Below are 24,815 nucleotides of genomic sequence, written 5' to 3' on the forward strand. Positions count from 1 at the left end.
TTTGCAGCAAGATGCTGCATATCTTCTATAAGTCTGTTGTGGAGAGTGTGATCTCTTCTGCCATCATCTGCTGGGGAAGCAGCATCAGAGCCAGGGACTTAAAAAAGCTCAACAAGCTGATAAAAAAGGCTGGCTCTGTTCTGGGGACTCCTCTGGAACCTCTGGAGATCATTGTGGAAAGATGGATTCTTCATAAAATGAAGAACATTATGGAGAACCCCGAGCATCCTCTTCATGAGACTGTCCTACAACAACAGAGTGTGTTTAGTCAGAGGCTTCTTCAGATCTGCTGTAAGAGGGAGTGCTACAGGAGATCCTTCCTGCCCACAGCCATCAGCATCTACAACGGCTCTTTGAGGAAACCTTCATAATATGAGCTACAACAACATTTAATTTCCCTTTGGGATTAATAAAGTATTTTTGAATTGAATTGAAATTTTCCAAATTTAAATTATAACACTTGAAGGCGAGGGTACAGATTGAGAAATATTGCATAAAACTTAAAATAAAAATCCTTGTACGACACTTTAATGCGATGAAAATGTAAGTTCGTCTCTTTTCTGTGTGACAAAGTATCGTTTAGTGCAAACCGCAGTAGAAATGGGACGGGAAGAAACGAAACTCAAACCATGAATGAAAACCATAACACACATTAAATACCTCATCGTTACTTTGAAGGACACTCCCTTTAGGTCCGCTGCGATGCTTCGCGATGCCGGGAAACGAAACCTAACTTGATGCTCCGAAAAATATCCCTAACAGTTGTTTCTTGTCCAGTAGCTCTCGGTGGTTCAGACTGGCTGCACACGGCATACCTCTCTATATCACCGTCTTTTCTGTTTGCATGTATCTTGTTTCACAGACGACAACATCAGAGGCAATGAATACACTGAACCAGCAGTATGAGGAGAAGGTGCGTCCCTGCATCGACCTGATCGACTCCCTTCGCTCCCTGGGAGTGGAGAAGGACTTGGCCCTGCCTGCCATCGCCGTGATAGGAGACCAGAGCTCGGGGAAGAGCTCGGTGCTGGAGGCGCTGTCAGGGGTGGCTCTGCCAAGAGGAAGCGGTGGGTGAAGTTAATTCATGCCTTTGGCCAAAATAAAACTGTAGATTTTAACGTAATGTGAAAATGATTATTTTATGCAAATTCGTCACGATTATAAACTTTACTACAATTTTTTAAAGTTTTAAAAATGTTGTTAGCGTTGTATGATTGCCTAAGTCAGTTGTTCCCAAAGTGGGAACGACTACAAGAATGTAGACACCTGTAATGCTAATTAATGGACACACCTTGATTTAAAATGTCCCTGAAAACATTATTTTCAAGGGCACCATCATTTTTGTCCAGGCCTGTTTCATGAGTTTATTTTTAAAAATAATTATGTTGAAGCATGTTTGAAAAGCAATGTCTGACTTCCATTTGTTCATTTTCATAGAATTTTTATTCATTATTACCTTTGTCAGATTCAAGTTATTTCTGTGACCATTGTGGGTTTTTCTTTCATTAACCGAGGGGTACCAACAATTTTGTCCATGTGTGTAAGTCTCCTTCAGTTCCTGCACTTTCTTCTCTTCAATACGATTGCTTGTTGCAGTTTTAAAAGAATTTTTAGCAGTAAAACTGGATAAACAGCAACAGGTCCCTCCATTTTTGATGTCACAGTTATGGCGCAGAGGGGCAAGTCGATGATGTAACCCCTACTGTCCCAATTCTCCAATTTTGCACGAGTGTTACCTGCGCACTTGAACCCTTACATGGACTTCTACAAAGTACACACTTCATTGAGGGGCGTAGTGTGGGTATTGGGACAGGGCCATTCTGATACTGTTATGGCTTGCGAGATATAGGACCCCAGAATGCAGACGAGCAGGCAGCGTGATGGTAAGTGCAAAAATGATTTAATAAAAAACAAAAACTCACTCTCAGAAGAGGCAGAAACAAAACAATAAACGGACAGGTAGGACAGGCTTGGCATGAACCACAAAGCAAGACAAGAGCATGATTTAAGAACAAGACATGATATGAGAAATGTTTCCGCCATGAACAACTGAACAGGAGTGAATATATGGAGAGTATACCAGGTGGAGCTAGGCGACAGATTAGTTTGGAGCAGGTGAACCGGATAAAGATAATTAACAGACAGAATAGAACGTGGCTGGAGCAAGAACAGAGACTCTTGAATACAAACAAAAACTAAAACATGACCAGAACCAAAAACCGAACTTGACAAAACATGAACAAGACTAAAACATGACCAGAAAAATAATAAACAGAAGCATAATTCAAAAACTGTGAGAGAAATAAGAAAAACCCAGAAACCAAAAACCAAACAACCCCAAATCATAACAGATACACTGCTTGGAGCAATGTGTTACATATAAAACAATTCAATATGTAGACTTTTTTCCACCCAGCAGTTTATTGTGTGACACCGCGTACGTGGTCGTAAAAGTCAGGCGGACATCCGCCTGACTTTTCAGTCTGTCCGTGGAGTCAAGTAGGGTATGCCCGGCTATGCTTTGCCCTTAACTCATAGGCCAAAAAAATATTGCTGCTCTTTAAAAAACAGCCATTAAAGGGCTAACCCAGCCTATCGTTGATGGTTGATAAATTCGTAAAATTAAAAATAGATAAATTCGACCAACCTTACTCGCTATCTAGAGGCAAAGTTATGAAACCACTGTCTGCGGATCCTACGGTTCTTTAATCTCAGACTAAACTGTTTGCCCAATCATAAAGTATAAAATACTAAACTCCCATTAATTAGGTCAGTCAGTCAGTCATTTTCTACCGCTTATTCCATAGTGGGTCATGGGGGAGCTGGTGCCTATCTCCAGCAGTCTATGGGCAAAAGGCAGGGTACACCCTGGACAGGTCGCCAGTCCATCGCAGGCCAATACACAAACATCCATGCACACACTCATACACCTAAGAGCAATTTTGAGTGACCAATTAACCTAACAGGCATGTCTTTGGACTGTGGGAGGAAGCCAGAGTACCCGGTGAGAACCCATGCATGCACAGGGAGAACATGCAAACTCCATGCAGAACGACCCCCAGCTGGGAATTGAACCCAGGACCTTCTTGCTGCAAGGCAACAGTGCTACCAACTGCGCCACCATGCAACCCGTTAATTAGGTTTAAACAGATTTAATGCTTTAAGGCAGAAAAATAGTACATCAGTACCAAGACCTTCAGTTCCTCCTCCAGCAGATGAAGAAAGTTGAAGAACCCCGAACAAAGGAAAACCCAACATTATATACTCTAGGCTCTGCCCTGTCACATAGGGCAGAGTTCAGCCTTTTGTGTATCAGTAGATAATATGTGTAGTCAGAATCACCTGGATGTGGTGCATTATCATTATTATGTGTCCTTATCTGTGTACGTGCAGCTGCAAGACAGAGATAGGCCTAGTAACAATCTAACAGTAATGACACGTTTCTTTGAATTGAGAGATGAACATAAGATTTTCTTCAGTGATCATCAATTTCAACTGTCCAAACATATTTTCTCACCTGAACGAACTAAATCTAGGTGTTTTCAAGGGGTTTCAACAGCCACATTTAATGTGCAAGATAAGGTTGAGGCAATGATAAAGAAGTTAAGCCTCTGGGTAAACTGCATGGACAACAACAAAACAGATGTTTTGTTGTTACTACATGACTTTGTGTGCGCAAATGAAATTACATTGAGTGTGAGTGTGAAATGTGACATTACTGTGCACCTTTGGTGAACTGGTTTCCCTGAATCCGACGGTTCTGATAGTTGTCACCCATTCAGCTCTCTGCCTGCGGCTTTACCAAGCACAACATTCTCATTAAAGCTGTGGTGAATTTAGTTAAAAACACAGTATGTTCAATAACTGTTATCACACCAGAAATATAATTTTCCTCTCTCTCTCTGTATACAAATGGCAAGTGGCCTGCACTTGTATAGCCCTTTATCTTGTCTGAGGACTCCATTCATACACACATCCACATACTGACAGTGGTAGGCTACGTAGTAGACTGACAGAAGCAGGGCTGACATACAAACGGCACCTCCGGGCTTTCTTACCAGGCGGGTTTTACATGTACCTGAAATTTTATGACATCCTAATCTTTTTATTAAAATTATTTATGGTTTACATGTTTGTTTACATAACAATTTAACAGTCCCTTCATCTGTACATTACAGTCAATTTACATTGGTTCTCCCTAAACAATATCGAGGATTAAATTGTGAAATATACAAATACGAGCAAAACTTTCTAGAACAGGAGCGTTGGGATGTATATTTGTCGTATACAGAACAAAAGGAAAACAGACGGATATGAATGGATACAACCACCTAAAGCTAGACAAAAGATGGTCGAAGTGGTGTAACAAAACTAATCTATCTTTCCCATCTTTTCTAGAATATACCCTTTTGTAGTCTTATGGCATAAAAGATTCTTTCCATCGTAAAAATATAAATGATGTCGAACCATTCCTCCATTGAAGGTCTTTCTCGTTTCAACCATTTCCTTGTTATGACTTTCCTACACACAGCACTTAAAATCTGGAATAATAATTTATCATTGAAAAAGACATATCTTGATGGTAGAGCTCCTAGGTATAAAGATACAAATTCAAAAGGAACCCTCGTTTGAAATACTTTTTGCAGAATCTCACGGACCTCTTTCCAGAAAGGGAGTAATATTGGACAAGACCAGAATATGGGAAAATGATTCACCTTGAGACATCCACACTGTCTCCAGCATATCGATGAATTGGTGTGGTGACCCTTTTGGACTGGAGTGGTGAAATATCTAATTAGTGTTTTCCAACAAAACTTTCTCCATACTGTCGAGTTTGATGTTTTCCACTGAATCTCTCAAAGATGTTTCCAATTTTCCTTTTTTATTACTAGATTTCCTTCCCTCTCCCATTACTGTTTTACCTGTGTAGAACTCCCTTTCCACTGTTGTAAACCTATATATGGCCTTGCTATAGTATTTTTTTCCTAGATTTGAAGCGTATGCATCCATAAATATTTTCAATATATCACTATCCCAGTGTTCTTGTTTAATCTCTGCCTGATTTGCTCAATATGGTGACGAACCTGTAAGAATCTATAGAAATCAGCATTAATTAAACCAAACTGTCCCGTAAGGCTTTGAAAACAGTTCATCGACCCTTTACACAAAAAATTACAATACGCTGTTAAACCACGAGTTTTCCAACCTTTAAATCTTGCATCCATATTTCTGGGGAAAAGGTCTGGATCAAAAAAAGCACCATCTCAATAATTGTATCGCCTCTGTCAAATGATTTGTATTTATTACCCTTTTCCATGTCTTAATTGATAGACCAATCCATGGGTTCCCCAGAGTAGTTAATTCATACATCATTCCCTTATCCCCTAATGCTCCTTGAATTGGAAACTGCCATTATGGCCCCCTCTATCTCCATCTAGCCCTATACTCTGGATTGCACCAACACTACCAGTCTGAGCTGCGCAGCTGTATAATAATCTCTCAAGCACGGTAGCACTACACCACACTCATTCTTTGCCAACTGTAAATTCCGGTATTTAATTCTTGGTCTTCGTCCCTTAAAAAATATACCTTGATATGAGTTTATCCCACTCATGGAACTGTTGATCAGGTATATATATTGGAAGGGATTGAATAACCTCGGTGGAATTATCATTTTAACAGATTCAATACGGAAACCAAAGTTGAGAAATGGCACTGAGTCCCATGTTCCTATGTCTTCTCTAATTTTGTTGTTTGGGGGAGACATTAAGTGAGTACAATTTTGCCAAGTCTTTTGGTATATTGACCCCCAAATACCTCTTGAGGGACTGTAATTAAAACTAAGAATATGTGTTTTTGAAACAAGGATCCTGAAACAACTCCATTAATTTTGATTCTAGCCTTAGGGTTATCATATAGAGCCTGTAATGTCTTAACAAATGAATTGTGAAATCTTAACGTTTCCAGGACCCTAAACAAAAAAGACCAATTTACACAGTCGACATCCTAATCTTAATCTATAATGTCCTATTTATTGATAGACACACAGTTGCCAGCAACAGCAACTTTGCCTATTCTGTAAACATCTTCCACAAGATTGAGGAGTGCGTTCATAGTTAGATGAGAAAACCAGAATTGCAGCCTCCACTCTAATTCATCCCAAAGGTTGAGGTCAGGACTCTGTGCAGGTCAGTCAAGTTTCTCCACAACAAACTCTATACACCCGCAGCCATGGAAGTGATTGGAACACTGGAATTCATTGATTCATTTGGTGGTGTGACGAAATGCTTGTGGGAAAATAGATCAATGAAGTTTTGTTAATCTGTAATGTGATTTAACCTATGTTAGCCAAACATTCACCAACCCCACTGGAAGTCACGTCAGATGTCTTTGTTCCCTAATCATTGTCTCATCTTTATTATAGGCATTGTTACAAGATGCCCTCTCGAGCTGAAGATGAAGAGAAGGAAAGAAGGTCAGGAGTGGTATGGAAAGATCAGTTACCAAGAACATGAGGAGGAGCTAGATGATCCTGCAACTGTAGAGAAAAAAATCAGAGAAGGTACAACGCTGCATTTTCCATGTATTGGTAAAAGTATTGAAAGAGTTTCTTTAATTTGTAAGCTTTACTGACCAGAACGTCCACCTTTGTTCCCTCTCTCCAGCACAGGATGAAATGGCTGGAGTCGGTGTGGGGATTAGCGATGACCTCATCTCTCTGGAAATTGCTTCCCCAGATGTTCCGGACCTGACTCTCATCGACCTTCCTGGCATCGCCAGGGTGGCTGTAAAGGGACAACCTGAGAACATTGGTGATCAGGTCAGCCTCTTTAGTGTCTCCTTGTAAGTTGTTCAAATAAGTGTTAGTGGTTAATTAAAGAGACTGGCAAGGCTTCAAATCCAGTGCCTTGAAATTTCTGACATTTTGTAACGTTCTAACCATAAACTTAAGTGCATTTAATTGGGAACACACCTGTCTGGTGTGCCTTATGGTCTACATAATGCTGTTTGATCACACATTTTCTCCACCAAATCAGAGCATCTTTATTCATAGTGAGTTTAATTGCACACAGGCAGACTCCTTTTAATAATTAAGTGGCTTCACTGGGTAATTAGTTGTACTGGATTTTATTTAGGGTTGTCAGAGTAATAGACGCCGAATAGGGCACACTTTTCAGATTGTTTTGTAAAAAATTGTATCATTTGTTTCTTCCTTTTCACGTTACTTTGGGTTGATCTATCACATAGAATCTCCATAAATTACATTGAAGTTTGTGGTTGTATCATGACAAAATCTGGAAAAGTTCAAGTAGTGTGAATAGTTTGTAAGGAAATTGAGAAGAAAAGGAACTGCTGGTGGAGAGTAGGCTTCCTGCAAACAAGCCAGAGGTTTAGATAAGCTTGACCTGGCCTCCAGGGTGCATGCATGTCAGAAGTCTTGTCAAGTGTGTTATAATGTACCATTTATTATAATTTAAATGGGAAATTTCAGATAAAGCGACTCATCGAGAAGTTTATTAGAAAGCAAGAAACCATCAATCTGGTGGTGGTTCCATCCAATGTGGACATTGCCACCACAGAGGCTTTAAAGATGGCTCAACTGGTGGATGGTGAAGGAGAGAGGACTCTGGGTAAAAAGAAACTATTTAATAAAATTGCCACATGGCTCTCAGTTAAGTAATTAATAACTTAGGTATTCCCTTATTCTCAGGTATCTTGACCAAGCCTGACTTGGTGGACAAAGGCACAGAAGAGACTGTGGTGGAAATAGTCCACAATGAAGTCATTCAGCTGAAAAAGGGCTACATGATCGTCAAATGCAGAGGTCAGAAGGAGATCACAGAGAAGGTGTCTCTCACTGAAGCAATAGAGAGAGAGAAAGACTTCTTTAAAAATCATGCCTATTTCCAGTAAGTTCATTCTTTTTGTGCCATCAGGTGAACATTGTTTGTTGCAGAATGTGTTTGGATTTGATTTGTTTTTATTATTTTTTCCGCAGCACTCTGTACAACGAAGGTCATGCAACTGTTCCCAAACTTGCTGAGAAACTTACTCTGGAGCTGGTGCATCACATTGAGGTGAGTAATTTCTTTCATCCTAACTGCTTAATGAATTGTGTAGTTTTTAATGGTCCAATTTTTGACTCATGATTTGGGATTTACAGAAATCTCTCCCAAGACTGGAAGAGCAGATAGAGGAAAAGCTGAAGCAGACTCAGAGGGACCTGGACCGATATGGTAATGGACCCCCGTCTGATGAGGCAGAGAGACTCTTCTTCCTGATTGATGTGAGTTCTCATGATGTGACTAACACTTACTTGGCTATGCATTGTCTCGCTAACAAACATTAAATACCTGTAATATATGTGCACTACAGATAGTGACAGCATTCACCCAGGATGCCATCAGTCTGACCACAGGGGAGGAGCTGAAGTGCAGAGAGGGACTCAATGTCTTCTCTATGCTTAGAAGAGAGTTCGGGAGATGGAAGGCCCACCTGGAGGACTCAGGACAAAACTGTAAGTTTTTTTTAAGCAGACGTACAGCTGTATATCAACTCACAAGTGACGTTCTTTATGATGCAGTTAACAGAAAAATTGAAAGCGAGGTGGAGCAATATGAAGAGAGGTATCGCGGAAGAGAACTACCAGGCTTCATTAACTACAAGACCTTTGAGGTGATGGTCAAGGAGCAGATCAGACTGCTAGAAGAACCAGCCATCAGGAAACTTAAGGATGTCGGAGGTGAGTAAAGGCACTTTTTTCAGCATGTGTGTGTGTTCAATATGTTTTAAAGGGACTTTATGTGATAGACCAACACAATATAGTATAATTGTGAAGTGGAAGGAAATGTAGGGTATACATTTGCATTTGCCACTTCTTCTCTGATATCCCTAAATAAAATCCAGTGCAACCAATTGCCTTCAGGAATTACCTAATTAGTAAACATGGTCCACCTGTGTGTAATGTAATCCCAGCAATACATTTTTACGCCTAGACTCGTAGCGGACGCAACATAAATCACAAAACCCAAAGAATGGTTTAAAAAGACAATAAATGACAATATGTTTTTGGGATATCAGTGCAAAGCAATAAAACAGAATACAAGAATCAAAGTTTTCTTCAAAAATGATCTAAAATACAAAAGCGACTCTTAAGAGTGAACTGGCTAGTCGAAGGCAAAACCTAAAAGCTCCAAAAGAACACAGAATACACAATTAAACTGGGAAGGAGTAGACACTAAAACCTGTGGCTCAAACCACAAGTATGAAATTTGTTCACAAATTTGGCTGCAAATGTCACAACGTTAAAAGTCACAAATACCCCTTTTTCACCACCGTGGTTCGTGGTTTTTTCTGAGTTTTGATATTGCAGTAATAATACAACTGTGTTGGAAAAGAACTGTACTTTTGTTTATTTGAGCTCAACAATTGAGAGAATAGGTCATCAAATTAACATATTTGTATTGTACTGGTGGCATTTTTATATCAAATACACAAACAACCCCCACTTTTCAGATTTCTGTTTATAAAGAATATGCATAATATGCGTTATTTTCCTTTCACTTCACAATCATGCACTACTTTGGGTTTGTCCATTGCACTAAATTCCTAATAAAATACATTGATGTTTGTTGTTGTAACGTGACAAAATAAAAAAAGGTTGTGTGGTGTTATTGCTACATAAAAATGAAGTGTTTAAACTTTTAAAATATATAAAAAAAACAACAACAGTGCCAAAGTAACTGTTTTTATGACTCCTGAGTCACTTGCATGAGAATGAGATCTGTTCAAGTTGAATGTAGAGACAGAGGAAAGAAAACCTATGGTATTTATTTTGCTGTATTTTCATTGTAGTGTTTTTTATTGCTTGGGTTTATTTTCCGAACACAACCACAGAGATACAAAAATAAAGCAGGTTTTTCTTGCTTATTTTGTTTCTTTTAGATGCTGTCAAGAAAACCTTCATTCAGCTGGCCTACGAAAGCTTCACAGGATTTCCTAATCTTTTGAAAACAGCCAAGGTAGGGCTTTAGCTTAGCTGAAGAAAGACCTCTTTACGGCTTACGTCATTGTGAGCATTGCCGCTGTCTATAATTTATATCATTATTTTGGTAAAAATTCAAATGGAGATGTGTGTTTTTAGGCAAAGATTGAGGCCATTAAGCAGCAAAAAGAATCTGTTGCTGAATTGATGCTGAGGACCCAGTTCAAGATGGAGCTGCTCGTTTACTCCCAGGATAAGACCTACAGCAACAGTCTGACTGAGAGCAAAAAGGAGGAACAGGAGAATGATGACGACTCCATTTCAGAAAGGAGCACTGTCTTCTGCATGGATAACCATGCAACACTTCAAGAGCTGATGGTGCATCTTAAATCATATTACAAAGTAAGATTTCATTTCCAGGTTTAGTAAACACCAACACTTTAGACCTTTTCACCTCATGTAACACCCATTTTTCTCCAGATAACTTTAGATACTCATGGCCCTTTTTTATTTAGTCACAACAAATTGTCTGAATACCTGTCATTCAGTTCAGTTCAGTTTTATTTATATAGCTCCAATTCACAACACGTCATCTTAAGGAACTTTAGAAAGACAATTCAATCGAATCATACAGATTTCAAGTCGGGTACATACATTCCAAGTAATCCCATCAAACAGTGCAGTCAGATTTAGTTTATTGTTCAAATTGGTTAAAGGGTTTTCTATCCAAGGAAACCCAGCAATTTGTTGTGAGTCAGTGACTTGCGGCATTTACTCCTCCTGGATGAGCATGTAGCAACAGTGGACAGTTACTTGCATTGATTTAGCAGCAATCCCTCACACTGAGCATGCATGTAGCGACAGGGGAGAGGAAAAACTCTCCTTTAACAGGAAGAAACCTCCAGCAGAACCAGGCTCAGTGTGAACGGCCATCTGCCACAACTGACTGGGGGTATGAGAGAACAGAGCAGAGACAGAAAAAGAACACAGAAGCACTGATCAAGGAGTACTTTCTATGGGAAAGAAAAGTGAAATAATAATGGTTGTGGCTCCTTTAGTGGCTTCATCTAGGAGAGAATGACAGCCAAGCAGATGAACTCTGAGCCAGTTTTCTGGTCTATAGTATGAAAGGGAACACATACAGTTAGTCACAGTAGAAGCTGAAATAAAAGCAAATAATGCAAAATTGGAGAGTATTATAATGTAGCAGAGAGTGTGAAAGTGGTCATTATGTCCTCCAGCAGCCTAAGCCTATAGCAGCATAACTACAGAGATAGCTCAGGATAACCTAAGCCACTCTAACTATAAGCTTTATCAAAAAGGAAAGTTTTAAGCCTAGCCTTAAAAGTAGACAGGGTGTTTGCCTCACGGACTAAAACTGAGAGCTGGTTCCACAGGACAGGAGCCTGATAACTAAAGGATCTGCCTCCCATTCTACTTCTAGAGACTCTAGGAACCACCAGTAAACCTGCAGTCTGAGAATGAAGTGCTCTGTTAGGAACATATGGAACAATCAGATCTCTGATGTATGATGGAGCTAGATCATTAAGGGCTTCATATGTGAGGAGGAGAATTTTAAATTCTATTCTGGATTTAACAGGGAGCCAATGAAGGGAAGTTAAAGTAGGAGAAATATGATCTCTCTTTTTAATTTTCATCAGAACTCTTGCTGCAGCATTTTGAATCAGGGTGCAGTAGTTCGGACAGTACTATAAAACAAGATTAGCTTATAAACCTTTTCCTAAACTTCTGAGAGCTGTGAACTTTTGCTAAACATAGATTTTTATCAGTTTAATTAATATTCTGAATCTTCAATTTCCTAGCCATAAACTGTTCTTTCTAGCCTGAAATAACTATTTTCTAGACTAGAATTAGCATTAGCATGTGTCCTTTAGATTTATTTGCCTTTTCTAGCCTAATTAAATCATTAATAAATAGATCTTAGTTTGATTAATATTTAAAATTCTTAAGTTTATTGATAACCAATTCCCAGTGATTTTCCTATAAATTTTAAATAAAGTATATGTATCCTTGGTAAATCCTAAATTAAAATTTACAAAACTGTCTTGATTATTCTTTGACCGTAGCTGAGATGGCTCAATTGGTAGAAAATAATTCATCCTGCACTTAGTTTGAGACTGATTTATGTATGTACAGTAATATAATTTAACCTAACATACTCAAGCTACACATGTAGATTCATGGGTTCTCCAGATGGGTGTTGATTTTTTTTCTTCGAAGAGTTTTAAAGTATTGTGCCCATTTTTCCTGGCAGATTGCGGGAATCCGCCTGGCCGACCAGATCCCCCTGGTGATCCGTTACGAGATGCTGCAGCAGTCTGCCGTGCAGCTGCAGAGGGAAATGCTGCAGATGCTTCAGGACAAGGAAAATGTGGACTTCTTGCTGAAGGAGGACTATGACATCGGCAGCAAGAGGGCTGCTTTGCAGAGTCGCATGAAGCGCCTCACGGAGGCCCGTTCATACCTGGTGGAGTTTTAGAAGTCATGCCAACTACCAGGAGGGGTACATCTTTTACTTTAAATGTATATCATAAGATGCACCCTTCTTAAAAGTTTTAAAAGGCCAGCATTTTCTGCACTGCAGTGCATATTCATTGTAGGAAATTATTATATTGTGATATGTATTTTATGGCTTAATATTTTGCAAAATATCCCATAAGGCACTACTATTGTCACAGGCAAAACCTAGAAGTAGGTTTAGTTTTTTCTATAGTAGAAATTTGCTTTACCAGAATAATTGTCTGATTTCAATAGTCCAGTTTATTGCAGGAAAATAAAAACATTTAAGCAAATTAAATCATTTTGTCTCATTGTAGATGTTAAATACCTTCAAACAATCTAGATTCATTGTAGAAAAGCAAATGTATAGATTTAACAAATCAGAGCAGTGGACTGAAAAATGAACGTCAGCGCACCCTTGTGGAGATTTGACTTAAAAATGTTCTCAAATGTTAAAAAAAGCCGCTGAAAATATACTTTTCTCCTTAATGTCAATAGCAAGCAAATGTTGCCTTTGACCTTAAATTTTAAAAACAACTCAGTTACTTGCTTTAGTTGCAGAAAGTAATTGATATGATGCAGAACCAAATTTTGAACTGTGAAATACTAAATGCTTTTTCTGCTCTTCAACTTCCAGTACAAAGTGTATATTAAAAAAACTCTTATTTTAACTCAAACGCATGAATTACACAGACAACCACATATGGACAAGTCAACTTTATTTAAAAGTACATACAAAAAAAAACCAGGATTCTTAAAGTTGGTTCCGTTTAAAATCAAGATCCATTTCAGTCAGGCTCTGTAGGCATTTATTCACCATTCTCTGCAGGGCTCTCCTGACTGTGGTCGTCACTGTCTGACTTCTCGTCAACTAGATATGGAATGCATAAAGGACTTTACTTTTCTCAGAAAACAGTTTAAAGTTTAAGTGCCACTGAAGAAAAAAAAAAAAAAAGTACTTACTCTCAAGTGTCTGCTGTAGCTCCTGAATGGTGGTGAGAAGAACATGGAACTGCTTCTTCCTCAACTCCAACTAAACAAGGCACAGGTGTCAGAAAAAGAAAAGCAACTTACATCTAAACAGAGGAGATAACGCACACATTTTCTTTTACCTTCGCATCCACATTCTCCTTAATATGAGACAATTGTTGGAGTTCTTTGTCTAATGCCTCCAACTGCCTGTAAGTAAACAAAGCAAAATGAAGCACAATACATGAATTAAAAAAGCAAAAGATAAAAGACAAGATGATTAGGCTGACTTACTTGAGGGTTTCATGGCGGTCCGGATGCTGCTGGATTACCTTTGCTAAAGCATCATATTCTGGAAGGGAACAAAACAGTTAAGCATGCAAACTTTCACAATATTTAGATAACCAAAAACTCCTCAACCTAAAGAGTAGAAGTAAATCCCTACAAGAATACATAACCTTGTGGAAGAATGTACTCGGGTCAGATGAGATTTTTTTATTTTTTTTTGGCCTAAAAGCAAAAAGCTATGTTTTGCGAAAAAAAACACAACATCCCCACTGTGTAACATGGTGGTGGAAGCCTGATGCTGTGGGGATGCTTTTCGTCAGCAGGGACAGTGAAGCTGGTCAGAGTTGATGAGAAGGTGTATTGAGCCAAATACATGGCAATCCTGGAAGAATAAAATCTGACTAAACTTGCAAAGAATGAAAAAAAAAAAAAATCAGTCTCTAGATATAAGTTGGTAGAAGCTCTCACTAGAAGTGTGCAGCTACAATTGCAGAGAAAGGTGACTCACAGAGTTTTCACCATTGGGAACTGAATACAAATACATGCTGTACTTTTCAGATTTTCATTAGACTACGTATTTCTTCCACACTGCAGATAAAACTCTGGTCAAATACTTAGAGGTTTGAGGATGTAACATTAAAAAGCACATGAATACTTTGCAAGGTACTTTGCAAAGTATCAAAAATAAAGAACTTTACCTTGCCGATTTTTTCGTATTCTCTTTGCCCTCTGTATTTCTTTTTTGCATTCTCCAATCTTGTCATGAGCAGACATGATGCTTTGTTCTTCAACATAAAAATACAAATTTGTTCAAAATTTTTAGCCAAAAGATACAGATATTGTAGACTGTGGTAGATTGAATCAGTTACTACCTATGTTTGAGTAAATCTTCTCGTAATTCTCCATTTCCCGAAGATTCATGTCGTAAACCATCAACGTTTTCCCCATGGAAAACTCACATTGAGCCAGAGTGCCCAGCATCCTTTGATACTGGGTAAATCTACACACAGAAACAAAACAGATCAACTCCAAGAACAAGGTTCTGGCACATTTTTCATTTTAAAACTCCTATATTTATCCAGGCTCAAATTTCCAAACTTCTTGTCCTTTTTGGTCTGTTTTAAAGGTTTTAATACAAACCCTCACTGTGCATGTATGGAATATTATTTCTACTCTGATCTGGATGGATTTATGACTGGCTGGATAGATTTAAACAGATGGAAGGAAGAATACATGCAGTCTATCCAATGGGACAGGGGATCAGCTCTGAAAATACAATTAACTTTTCACAATCTATTTCCCTTTTCTATACCTTTCCAGACTACACATTAACCGTGTGACTACAGAAGGTATACTATTCGATCTCACCCAAACGTATGTTTTGTATTATAGTTACATATCTAGCACACATTAGAAGAAAAACAACGAGCAAGAAAAGATGGATTTCAGTGAACCAACACTCGCTCACCCTTCCTCTGGACTCCCAGGAGAGTGGCACCATTTGTTGAAGCTCTTTAACAGCAGATTGATTCTGCGGTCATCTCCGGCTCCGTCACCGTCAATGAGAAGACGCTTTCTTATAACTTCATCTGTGACACAAACCAGAGAGGCAACACTCACAGACAGGCTACTAGAAAGCTACTGATTTAGCTAACGGTTAGCATCTTAGTTGCTCCCAGTAAAGTCGACTTCTTTAAGTAGAATTTAATTGCTGTCGACAATTAAACCCATTTTGTATGCTGACACATTGTAGGGTTAGAAAAACGTCGATACAATTACCTTTAACTTAGAGATAAAATTAATAAATCGCACAATTACTTACCATCAGTAACAGCCCCCATGTTGTTTCCTTCTTCTGCTTACAGTCCAGGCACATTTTCAACCGATACTGCCTCCTTCTGGTGTTAAACGGAACTGCTGCCTGGGACGTTCGAGCTCCAGATTAAAATCTCGACCGCATGGACGTCATTTTATCAACAATTAATTAGCTTTTTAGTGATTTTAAAATAAATTTCATTCATTTTTGAATCTTTGTCAATTATTTTAATGTATGTATTTTTTAGTCAGCTATATATTTGTAAACGTAATTTACCTTTTATCGAAGCAATATTAATGTACGTTTATTTTATTTTTTTCCTTTTACACTTTGAGTATTTTGGTAAAATTGGCGTAATGAAACAATAATAAATACCATAAAAATGCAACAGTTTGACTATAATTGTAATTTCCTGAGTACCGACGTTTTTGCTTGAAAACCTACAAAATATGCTTTTGTAAATGATGCAATAATGATGAATCCAATGCAGCAAAACACTCAAACGTGGTTTATTGGATTACTACAACATTGCTACAGTTTAATCAGGCAAAAGTATTTTTAACATCCAAATAACATTCAAATTAGGTAGTGCGTCTGACCAATCACATGTGAACATCACAGGACGTTTCACAAGCAGAAGTTGGGCCTTTCTTCCCTAGATTGTAGTAGGCATATCAAGTCAAGTTTATTTATATAGCGCGTTTCAGCAACAAGGCACTCAAGGCATATACAGTACTGTGAAACATTCTAAGTGCGACAAAAAGCAAAACTTAGAGGAAAAGGGACAAATATTTTTTCACAGCTCTGCATGAGTCTGTATTGATGTTAGTCTCGTATATGTTTTCCTCTTTATCTTGTTTATTATATTCTGCTAAGTAATTTATACCTCTTTATTTCTACTGTAGACAAAAAGACCAAACGATGAACTTCACGTCCTCGCACAGTGTCTGGTTATGGGCATTAGAACTCTTTTCTAAGATCCGGATCATTGGTTCAGTTCATTCCCAAGACCCATTTGGCTACCATGTGACTCTTCAGTTAGTAGTGCTTCTAGTTTTCATATATATGTATATATTTATATATATATATATATACCGATACATATATATACATATACATATACATATACAAAAAAAAAAAAAAAAAAAAAAATATATATATATATATAAAAAAATATATATATATACATATACATATATATATATATATATATATATATATTTTTTTTTTTTTTTGACGTTTATGTATAAATCTACGTACATGTAAAATATTTTTAGTCTTCTAAGAAATCATACTTAGCATGAAATTCTTTTGTACACAACAATCTTTTCTGATCTTGGATATTAGTAAGTAATTTCAGTGTAAGGCTCATTTCCTCTCTGCCCACAGATAATGCAGTGTTTATTGCACTGCACCTACCTCTGTTTTAATAGTATTAAATATTCCTCTTGTACTGTCAGTGTAAAGGTATTAACTTGATTGCATTTAATCTTTTTTCAATAGATTAGTGATATGTTTATAAAACAGGCCTTACAATACTTTAAACCGCAACATACTCTTCATGACTCATTGTGTGTTCTGTAAGGACCAACAGAAAATGCAAAACAGTTTTGAAAGATGCAGAATCAATGCCACTATACACTCACTGGTTCTGTAACATTCCAGGATGTGACTGGCATGAATGGCTGGCTTATGAAAGCCTTAGAGAAGGGCTCATATTTGTGTCTATGTTGGAGATAACTGTCTAGTGAAATGGGATTTAATTCATGAGAAAGGTGCAAAGGTTCCCTTCAAGTAGGAATTCTGACTGGAGAGGAGTTCAAGTTGATTTTTGCCACAAAAACTCAGGAACTGCATTGTCTGAATGGAATGAATTGTCTGCACTAAACTGAATGAGAGAAGATGCAGAAGATAGGGTTATATGGAGACAAATGACTCGCTGTGGTGACCCCTGAAAGGCAAAAGCTGAAAGAGAAGAAATCTAAACGGAATTAATCTAGGGTAAACAGATTATTTCAAACACAGTTTAAACTTATTATATCTATATTTTATTTAGAAAAACACAAAGAATAACATATAAAATGCTTATCTTGGCACCAAGATAACATTAGACTAAGAAAAACGTAAAACCAGCAATATATAGAATGGTCAAACCTGTACTGAACTGATCTACACAGATAACAGACTCTTTAAAATACAGTTTAGATGTGGCGGACTACGAAGGCCTCCTGCAAAACCCGCCACTACTTCTCAGTTTAAACAAACTGCATCAAAAGCAATACAAGTATTATCGCTCTGCTAAAAAAAAAACAAAAACAAAAAAAAAACACACACACACATACATACTCCGTTAAAAAAAACATCTTCACCCAGGTTTAATACTGCCCAGACATGAACCGGCACCGTGAGTTGGCTCGGCCGCAACCGACACATGACCAGTGACGTCCCGTTCCCAGAATGCAATCTGGTAAACAGACATGGAAGCACCAGGTGAAGACCTCCTTAGAAGCTGAACACTGCATTCGTTTCCCTCCCACCGTCCTGTTTGTCATTCACCCCGTGCATCCAGTTGCTGTTCATCGGCCTTGGGACACATTTAGAGCTCCGGTACCCACAGTCTCGGTGAGTTCCCGGCGGTTGTCGCTCCGTGACCGCCGCTGGGCTGTCAGGCTTCTGGCAGCTTCCTCGCTATCGTTGGCCATGGCTGTTTTCAGGCTAACGTAACAATTAGCCACCGCTGCTGTGAAGTACCAGCCACCAGTGTTACTCTGAATCAAGCTTGTTCTTAGGACAAAACCGCGCAAACAAATATCTATTTTGCCCAATATAACCCTTCCTGATATTGGTCGTTAGTTATTGTTGGGCTTTAAAATGAATTTATACAGATAGGATAGTTTTTTGCTGTACAAGTGTAGTAAAAAAGTACAAGAACAACGTTAGCTAAACATGCTGCCTCTTGTTTGTGTCCTCTAGCTGCTGCCCGCTAGCTATTCCAGTTGCACCTGCTTTGAACCAATAGAGACATTTCTCCATTAAAGTGTGATGAACGTTTAGTTTATTTTTAAAACACCGTAGATAAAGAGTTTTAAATACCCGTCTAATTTTAACGTAAGAGCATGAAATCGCTGTGATTACATAGATGGTGTCATTGTAAACTAAAAGCTCGTCTATTTTACACACTACTTTAAATACGTTAACCTGATTTAGATTGTGACATTTTGATCATATGTTTAAAATGTTAGCAACGAGTTTATGTTGCCATTAGCTACAGTGACTCCTTTAGGGAGAGCTGAACCACCTCTTCATTCTGAAGAAAACGTTTTCTCCAACACAAACTCTTCTGAAGACACCTCAGACAACATGCCTTGTGGATCGCTGAAACTGAAGATCAAATAATTGATCGCTCCTACTCTTCATCCTCCACTAGATTACAGTAGACCTTTAAAACAATGACTTGTTTCACTGTTTTATTTAGCTGTTTTGTTAATAGTAACTCGCAGACCTTTTGTTATATATGGCTTGTTGTTGCATACTGGACATATGCATTGAAATTATGTTTATGATGTGGCACCTGACATATCCCTATGGATCCTGCATCTGTGTGATGTAGTATATTGGTCACTAAAAGCAGCAACTTCTTTAACAACTGTATTCTGGGACAAAGGCCTCTTCAGTGATCACTTTGTCTCTTTAAAAAAGTTTCTTTGTTGTTTTTTTTTATTCCTTTTTTGTCATGCTGAAATATTTTAAATGATGAAACAAATGTTGATATCACACAGAAATAACCTGAGTAAAGACAAAAGGCAGTTTTCTAATCATTCTAATCATGATTTTGAGGAGAAAGATAACATTAGCCAAACCTTCCTGGCCCTATGTAAAATAGTAATCACCTTCTTGCTATATTATGAATCAACCTTTTTTAAGCAGAGTTCAAGAGCTACACACAGGCCTGATTGCTGCTAGAGCTGTTGAATCTACACATTCTTTAAATAGAACCTGTCAGATAACAGGAAGTGGACTAAAAGATCTTAAAAGCAACACATCCTGCCCTGATATAAAGACATTCAAGAACAGGTGAGAAACATTCTGGGCTACAGTGAGAATTATTGTGTACAAGAGGAGAAAGTATGAAACAGCTGTAAAGCTTTCCAGGGGTTCCAGTCCTACTCAGATTTATTTAAGAGTGCAAACACAAAGACTCGTCACTTCTTTGCCCAGAAAAACATCTTAAAGATCCACACAACTCCGGGGAAAATATTCTGTTGGAAACTTTTTGGTAGTTGTGCTTCCTGCAAGGTCTGGTGTAAAACTAGCACGGCATTTCAAAAAATAGAACATCACACTGACAATCAGACATGGTGGTGGTAGTGTGATGGTAATCTCTGGATCACTTACTGTAGTAAAAGGAACGATAAGTTCTGTTTTCTACCAAACAATTGTGACAAGGAATGTCCAGTCATCAGTTTGGGACCTTAAGCTCAAGTAGACTTGGGTTACACAACAGAACAATGATTTCAAAAACACCAACAACTCTGAATGGCTAAAAAAACAAAAACAAAATGAAGATTTCGTAACGGCATAGTCAAAGTTCAGACTTAAATTCAATTGAGACGCCATGGTATGACGTTAAACATGGCGTTCGAACTAGAAAATCTCGCAAAGTGGAAAAATTAAAACCATTCTGCATAGAAGAGTGGTCCAAAATTCCTCCACAGGGATGTCGTATCACTGACTTGTCTGCATCTGAAAATCAGGGGAGATCTTTAAGAAATAAGTAGAATTTAATATTTCTAAAATCTTGATCTGTGTCGAATGACGTTAATTTAAACTGACAGTTTGATAGTTTGACAATCAAAAGTTGATTCAGAAGGCTTGTATGAGAAGATGTTTCACTGTTTAAAGTTAGAAAACAGTCCTAATACTAGCTCTTTTTTAGTAGTAGTGGTGGTAGGAATAGGAGGAGAGGTATTAGTGTGCTTGGGAAGACACAGAACCCCAAACCACCCTCAAACATTTCATCGAAAACACTATTTGTATGTAAAATGCAATGTATGCATAAAAAATTAGAAGAAATGCTTTAAAAAGGATGTGAATAACTGAACAGTAAACTCATCGCAGATACAGAAATGTGTTTTATACTTTATTTATTTAATTAAAGATCACAATCCACATTTAGCAACATGGGTGCTCTTGTCCATCAGGTAAATTTACTTGTTTTAACCATAGAGGCTAATATTTATGTTTAGTTTTTAGCACGGTGGTTAGGATAAAACAACAGTAAAACATTACGTACAAAGATTTCTTAAAATTCAAAATTTAAGAAATTGGGGATCATCTCACTTTAAGGCCAAATGGCAAATATCCAATCACTAAATCCTTTTACAAATGATTAAAATGATTCTTCAGCAGGTCATCGAGTTTTGAAGTAGCCTGTTGATGACCCACTCATTTTAATCAGAGTTGTTCCAGCAAGGACTCTAACTCACATGGGACAGTTGCAGATGGACAACGAGTTTAGAGGCATTTCAAACGTACCGTTGCTTGTTTGTTTTATGAAATGGATAAATGACAATACAAATGGGCTAACAGAGCCAAGCTTGACTTGATAATAGTCTTTGTTGGTTGTGTTTTGGTTTGTTTGTCTCCAGGTATCCTCTCCAGTGTGTGTACCAGCCTGCAACACCCAAACTGATGAGGATTGGCTAATCAAATTAAAAATAACCTTCTTGTTTCTTGTTGTATCAAGGTAAGATCTCACAGCTTCCTGCAAAAAACATAATTACTAACAAAAAAGCATAATTTGTATATAATTTGTATTTTCTTTGTTTATTTGGTATTCTTAGTAGTGTTTCCAGACTATTAACTTGATGCCAACGAGGCATTTTATTACAGCAACAGTCACAGTGCCTGGCATTAGTCTTCTTTTCTCTGAAGTTTCTCATTTTATGACGTTACAGCCGTAAATGCCGTTTGCATTTCTATTTGCCCCCCCCCCCCCCTCCGAGTCAATACTTTGCAGAACCATCTTTTAAAGCAACTAGGGCTGCGAGTGTTGTGGGGTAAATAACACCACTAGCATCAACCTAATGTCATCAAGCGATTTATAATTGCATCGTGGCCTCCTGAATAATAATAATAATTATATCCCATACCTAACGTCTTTGTGTGATAGCAGTTTTGACATACTTTTTTACCTTTTTGGATGATGGAGCGAAAAGCGCTCCATGAAATTTGCGATATTGTTTTATAACACGTAAGTTAAACTTCTTCACATCTTTCTCCCTAACCTGTCTGCTGTGTTCCATGGTCTTCAAGATCCTGCATGTTCGCTAATGTTCTCTAACAAACCCCTGAAGCCTTCACAGAACAGCTGGATTTAAACTGAGATTAAACTGCACACAGGTGGATGACTCTAGTTCACCAATTAGGTGACTTCGGAAGGCATTTGGTTGCCCTTGGTTTCATGTCGGGGAATCAAGTTAAAGACTGGATTGAAATGCACGCCACACCTTTCAGATTTGTCTTTGTAATGTTTTGTTTTCTTTCCATAATCCGTGTTCCTCCATCAATAATGCATTCACAGATGTGCAAGCTGCTGTTAAATGTGCATGAATGGGTTCCCGTACCTTCATGGATCCTGACATTAAATTGTTTTTTGATTTCGAAGTAAGTTGGTGACTGTTACCCTTTAGCCTGGAATATGTGTAGTCCATGATTTCCAGAAACACTTTCTCGTTTTCAGTTGACCACCGGACAGTTTTCTACTTTTATTTGACTTGACGCACTTTTTCTGAAGTTAAGAATAATTTGATGTCCTGAAAGATTTAAGGGTGGCAAAAAAGCCAAAACAGAAGAAAGCTTTGAGGGGGCAAATACTTTTTCACTGCACTCCATTTAGTGTGTGAGGAAATTATAAGCTGGGGCAGGGACAGGAGGGTAAGTGTTCCGGCCTTCTTTTTAATGAGCTAGATAAGTGTTTTTATTGTTTGTCTTTTTCGATATAACTGAGGTATAATTTGTTGATTGGACCAACTTTGTGTGTTAGTATTAAAAATATCACCCCTCCCTTCTTTTTTGTCAGAGCCACAGTGCTGATAACAAAGTTGACACAAAGAGAAGCCTGTAAAATAAAGAGATAAACTTCAGCTTTATTCGCTTGAAGAAATGGTTGTGGGAATAATTTCTAGCTAGTTTATGTTTTTATTCAGCCCCTAAGTACTTTTAAACAATCAGACATTAATGTTTTATTGCTCTGATGTCACAATCACTCCCTCCTCTCCTCATTCATCCTGCAACCGTTAGCGTACGCTGTGCCTTAGTATTCCTGGGGTACAACCTACAGTTAAATGATTTTATGAGCTCAGAAGGGGGAAGAAGATGTGGGGGATGACTAAGACAGAGAAATGTAGATAAAATGCTGGGAAAGCCTGGCTGATGAGTACCGACTGCAAGCCCCACCAAGTTATGAGTAATCTCTGAAGTAATCTCTATCATTTCAGTCCCCTGGGTCACATACGCAACCACTCCCCCAAACTTTGATCAGAACCTAGCCCATACAGTTGAAATGGAGTTGGATTAAATCAGTTTACTAAAATAAAAAACATGAAAAGAATAATTGCTATTCCACTCAGGGTCACAGTTGATTTGTGAAACATATTTGTGCTGCTGTGATGAAAGACCAAGATTTTGTTTGGTCTTAATCAACAAGATGATGTTAACAAGAACCGCTGCATTACTGGGTCATATGTGGGCTGGTTCGGGTTAGTTGACCCTTTTGCCAATTCCTATCTCCAAATCCTATCTACACTTTGCCATTTCATCACTTCCATTTTTACCTGTAAACAAAACAATTTTGGCTTCATGGTTTAAACCATGCTTTGTCCACTTATTTTAGATGTTAAGTGATTTCATGCGTAAGGGAGATAAAAGATCTCAAATGGTCAAATCTATCATTAAATTCCATTTAATTCTATTTTATAATCTGGAAACAGTGTACAAACCACTATATTCCCATTTACTTTTGTTCAAATCTGTATTTGGACAAGTCCACTCATATAAAATATGACTGATAATAAACCCAGATCAAAACAAAGTGACTCTTAAGTGACCGTCTGCTGATATCATATAAATAGATACAAAACATACAACCACATTTCCTTACAGTGGACTATCATTAGATTAAAGAAAATGACTTGAAATAGTTGGATATCAAAGTGAGTATAAAAAGGTCTTTCAGGCAGGTACAGAATGAAGCATGGTCGATACAAAATGGCCTATTATAGACAGCAGGACAACAACCAAAACTACAAAGGTACAAAATGGCAAAGGCAAACACGGCCAGCACCCTGTGAGGATGTAGGTTTACACCAATGCTGGACTGCAATTCTGTTCCAGGTAGGGTTGTTCCTTCAGTGGATGTGCCCGTAGATTTTAATTGTAGGTCTCATTCTTAATTAAATGTAACTGCATCAAGTAATGCACAAGTGGCACTATGTTGTATACAACTGCAAAAGCCTCAGAACTAAATTACTGGTTGTCCATCTGCATGTCTCTTTTTTTTATTTTTCTGGGCAAATAAACTTAGAGTACATTTTGTGATCCAAAACATTTTTGTTTAGAATTTCTGAAAAATTACAGAGCTGTCTCCTTCAAAACATTGAAACATGGTCCCATATTATGATTGTTTTTTCTATTTCCTGAGTAACTGGGAATTTAATATTCAAATATTAAAGTAAACTGCCCTCTACAAACTTCATTACCTAAACTAATAATACTATTTACCAACTGGGTTTAATCCTTAGTGTCAATGTTATGTTTTGGAGCTTGAGTTATGGTCCAACGTGAAGCATTTTCTTGTCAGATTTAAATTCTTTTAAGAAATTGGTTCGATTTTAACCATTAGTTCCTATAGTAGCCCGTCTTAAATATAGCTTAGGTTTAAAATACAGAGCCATGAAAAGTATTTGGACCCTTACACAATTCTTCTGTTTTTGCCTTGTGTCCCTTAAATGTTGCAGATGATCAATATTGGCCCACTATTGGAAGAATTGTTTCGGTTGAGACACATTGGGAGGTTTTCTAGCATACATCTCCTGTTCGAGTTATGCTGCAGCATTTAAACCATATTTAAGTCCAAACTTTGATCAAGCCACTCCAAAACCTTATTTTGTCATTTATTTATTAAAGAGTATTTTTTGCAATTCAGAGGTTGACTTGCTGGTGTGCTTTGGATCATTG

The 24,815-nt window shown here is 37.8% G+C and overlaps 3 protein-coding genes across 3 annotated transcripts in view; 2 read left to right on the plus strand and 1 right to left on the minus strand.

Moving 5' to 3' along the window:
* The first annotated feature begins 408 nt into the window (after positions 1–408).
* Positions 409–12,803, plus strand: LOC124856868 (interferon-induced GTP-binding protein Mx-like). Its single transcript, XM_047347793.1, has 12 exons — positions 409–1,067; positions 6,425–6,562; positions 6,666–6,820; positions 7,493–7,631; positions 7,712–7,910; positions 8,000–8,078; positions 8,165–8,287; positions 8,377–8,518; positions 8,585–8,743; positions 9,946–10,022; positions 10,145–10,387; positions 12,261–12,803. The coding sequence occupies exons 1-12, from the start codon at positions 845–847 to the stop codon at positions 12,483–12,485; spliced, it is 1,902 nt and encodes a 633-aa protein (XP_047203749.1). The 5' UTR covers positions 409–844; the 3' UTR covers positions 12,486–12,803.
* Positions 12,804–13,207: 404 nt separating this feature from the next.
* On the minus strand, positions 13,208–15,822 carry thoc7 (THO complex 7). The gene is made up of 8 exons (XM_047347794.1): positions 15,585–15,822; positions 15,231–15,351; positions 14,635–14,762; positions 14,461–14,547; positions 13,769–13,826; positions 13,618–13,684; positions 13,469–13,538; positions 13,208–13,376 (listed from the first exon to the last, which is right to left on the minus strand). Exons 1-8 carry the CDS (start codon positions 15,601–15,603, stop codon positions 13,315–13,317), a joined length of 612 nt encoding a protein of 203 aa, XP_047203750.1. The 5' UTR covers positions 15,604–15,822; the 3' UTR covers positions 13,208–13,314.
* A 2,027-nt stretch (positions 15,823–17,849) lies between these two features.
* LOC124856726 (ataxin-7) overlaps positions 17,850–24,815 on the plus strand; it is a 42,880-nt gene continuing 35,914 nt past the window's right edge. The window contains exons 1-2 of the mRNA XM_047347504.1: positions 17,850–18,200; positions 21,227–21,324. The gene's annotated coding sequence lies outside the window, so the exon portion shown is untranslated. The remainder of the gene's footprint in view (positions 18,201–21,226; positions 21,325–24,815) is intronic.

Source organism: Girardinichthys multiradiatus, chromosome 20 (assembly GCF_021462225.1).
Source record: "Girardinichthys multiradiatus isolate DD_20200921_A chromosome 20, DD_fGirMul_XY1, whole genome shotgun sequence".
Lineage (NCBI taxonomy): Eukaryota > Metazoa > Chordata > Actinopteri > Cyprinodontiformes > Goodeidae > Girardinichthys > Girardinichthys multiradiatus.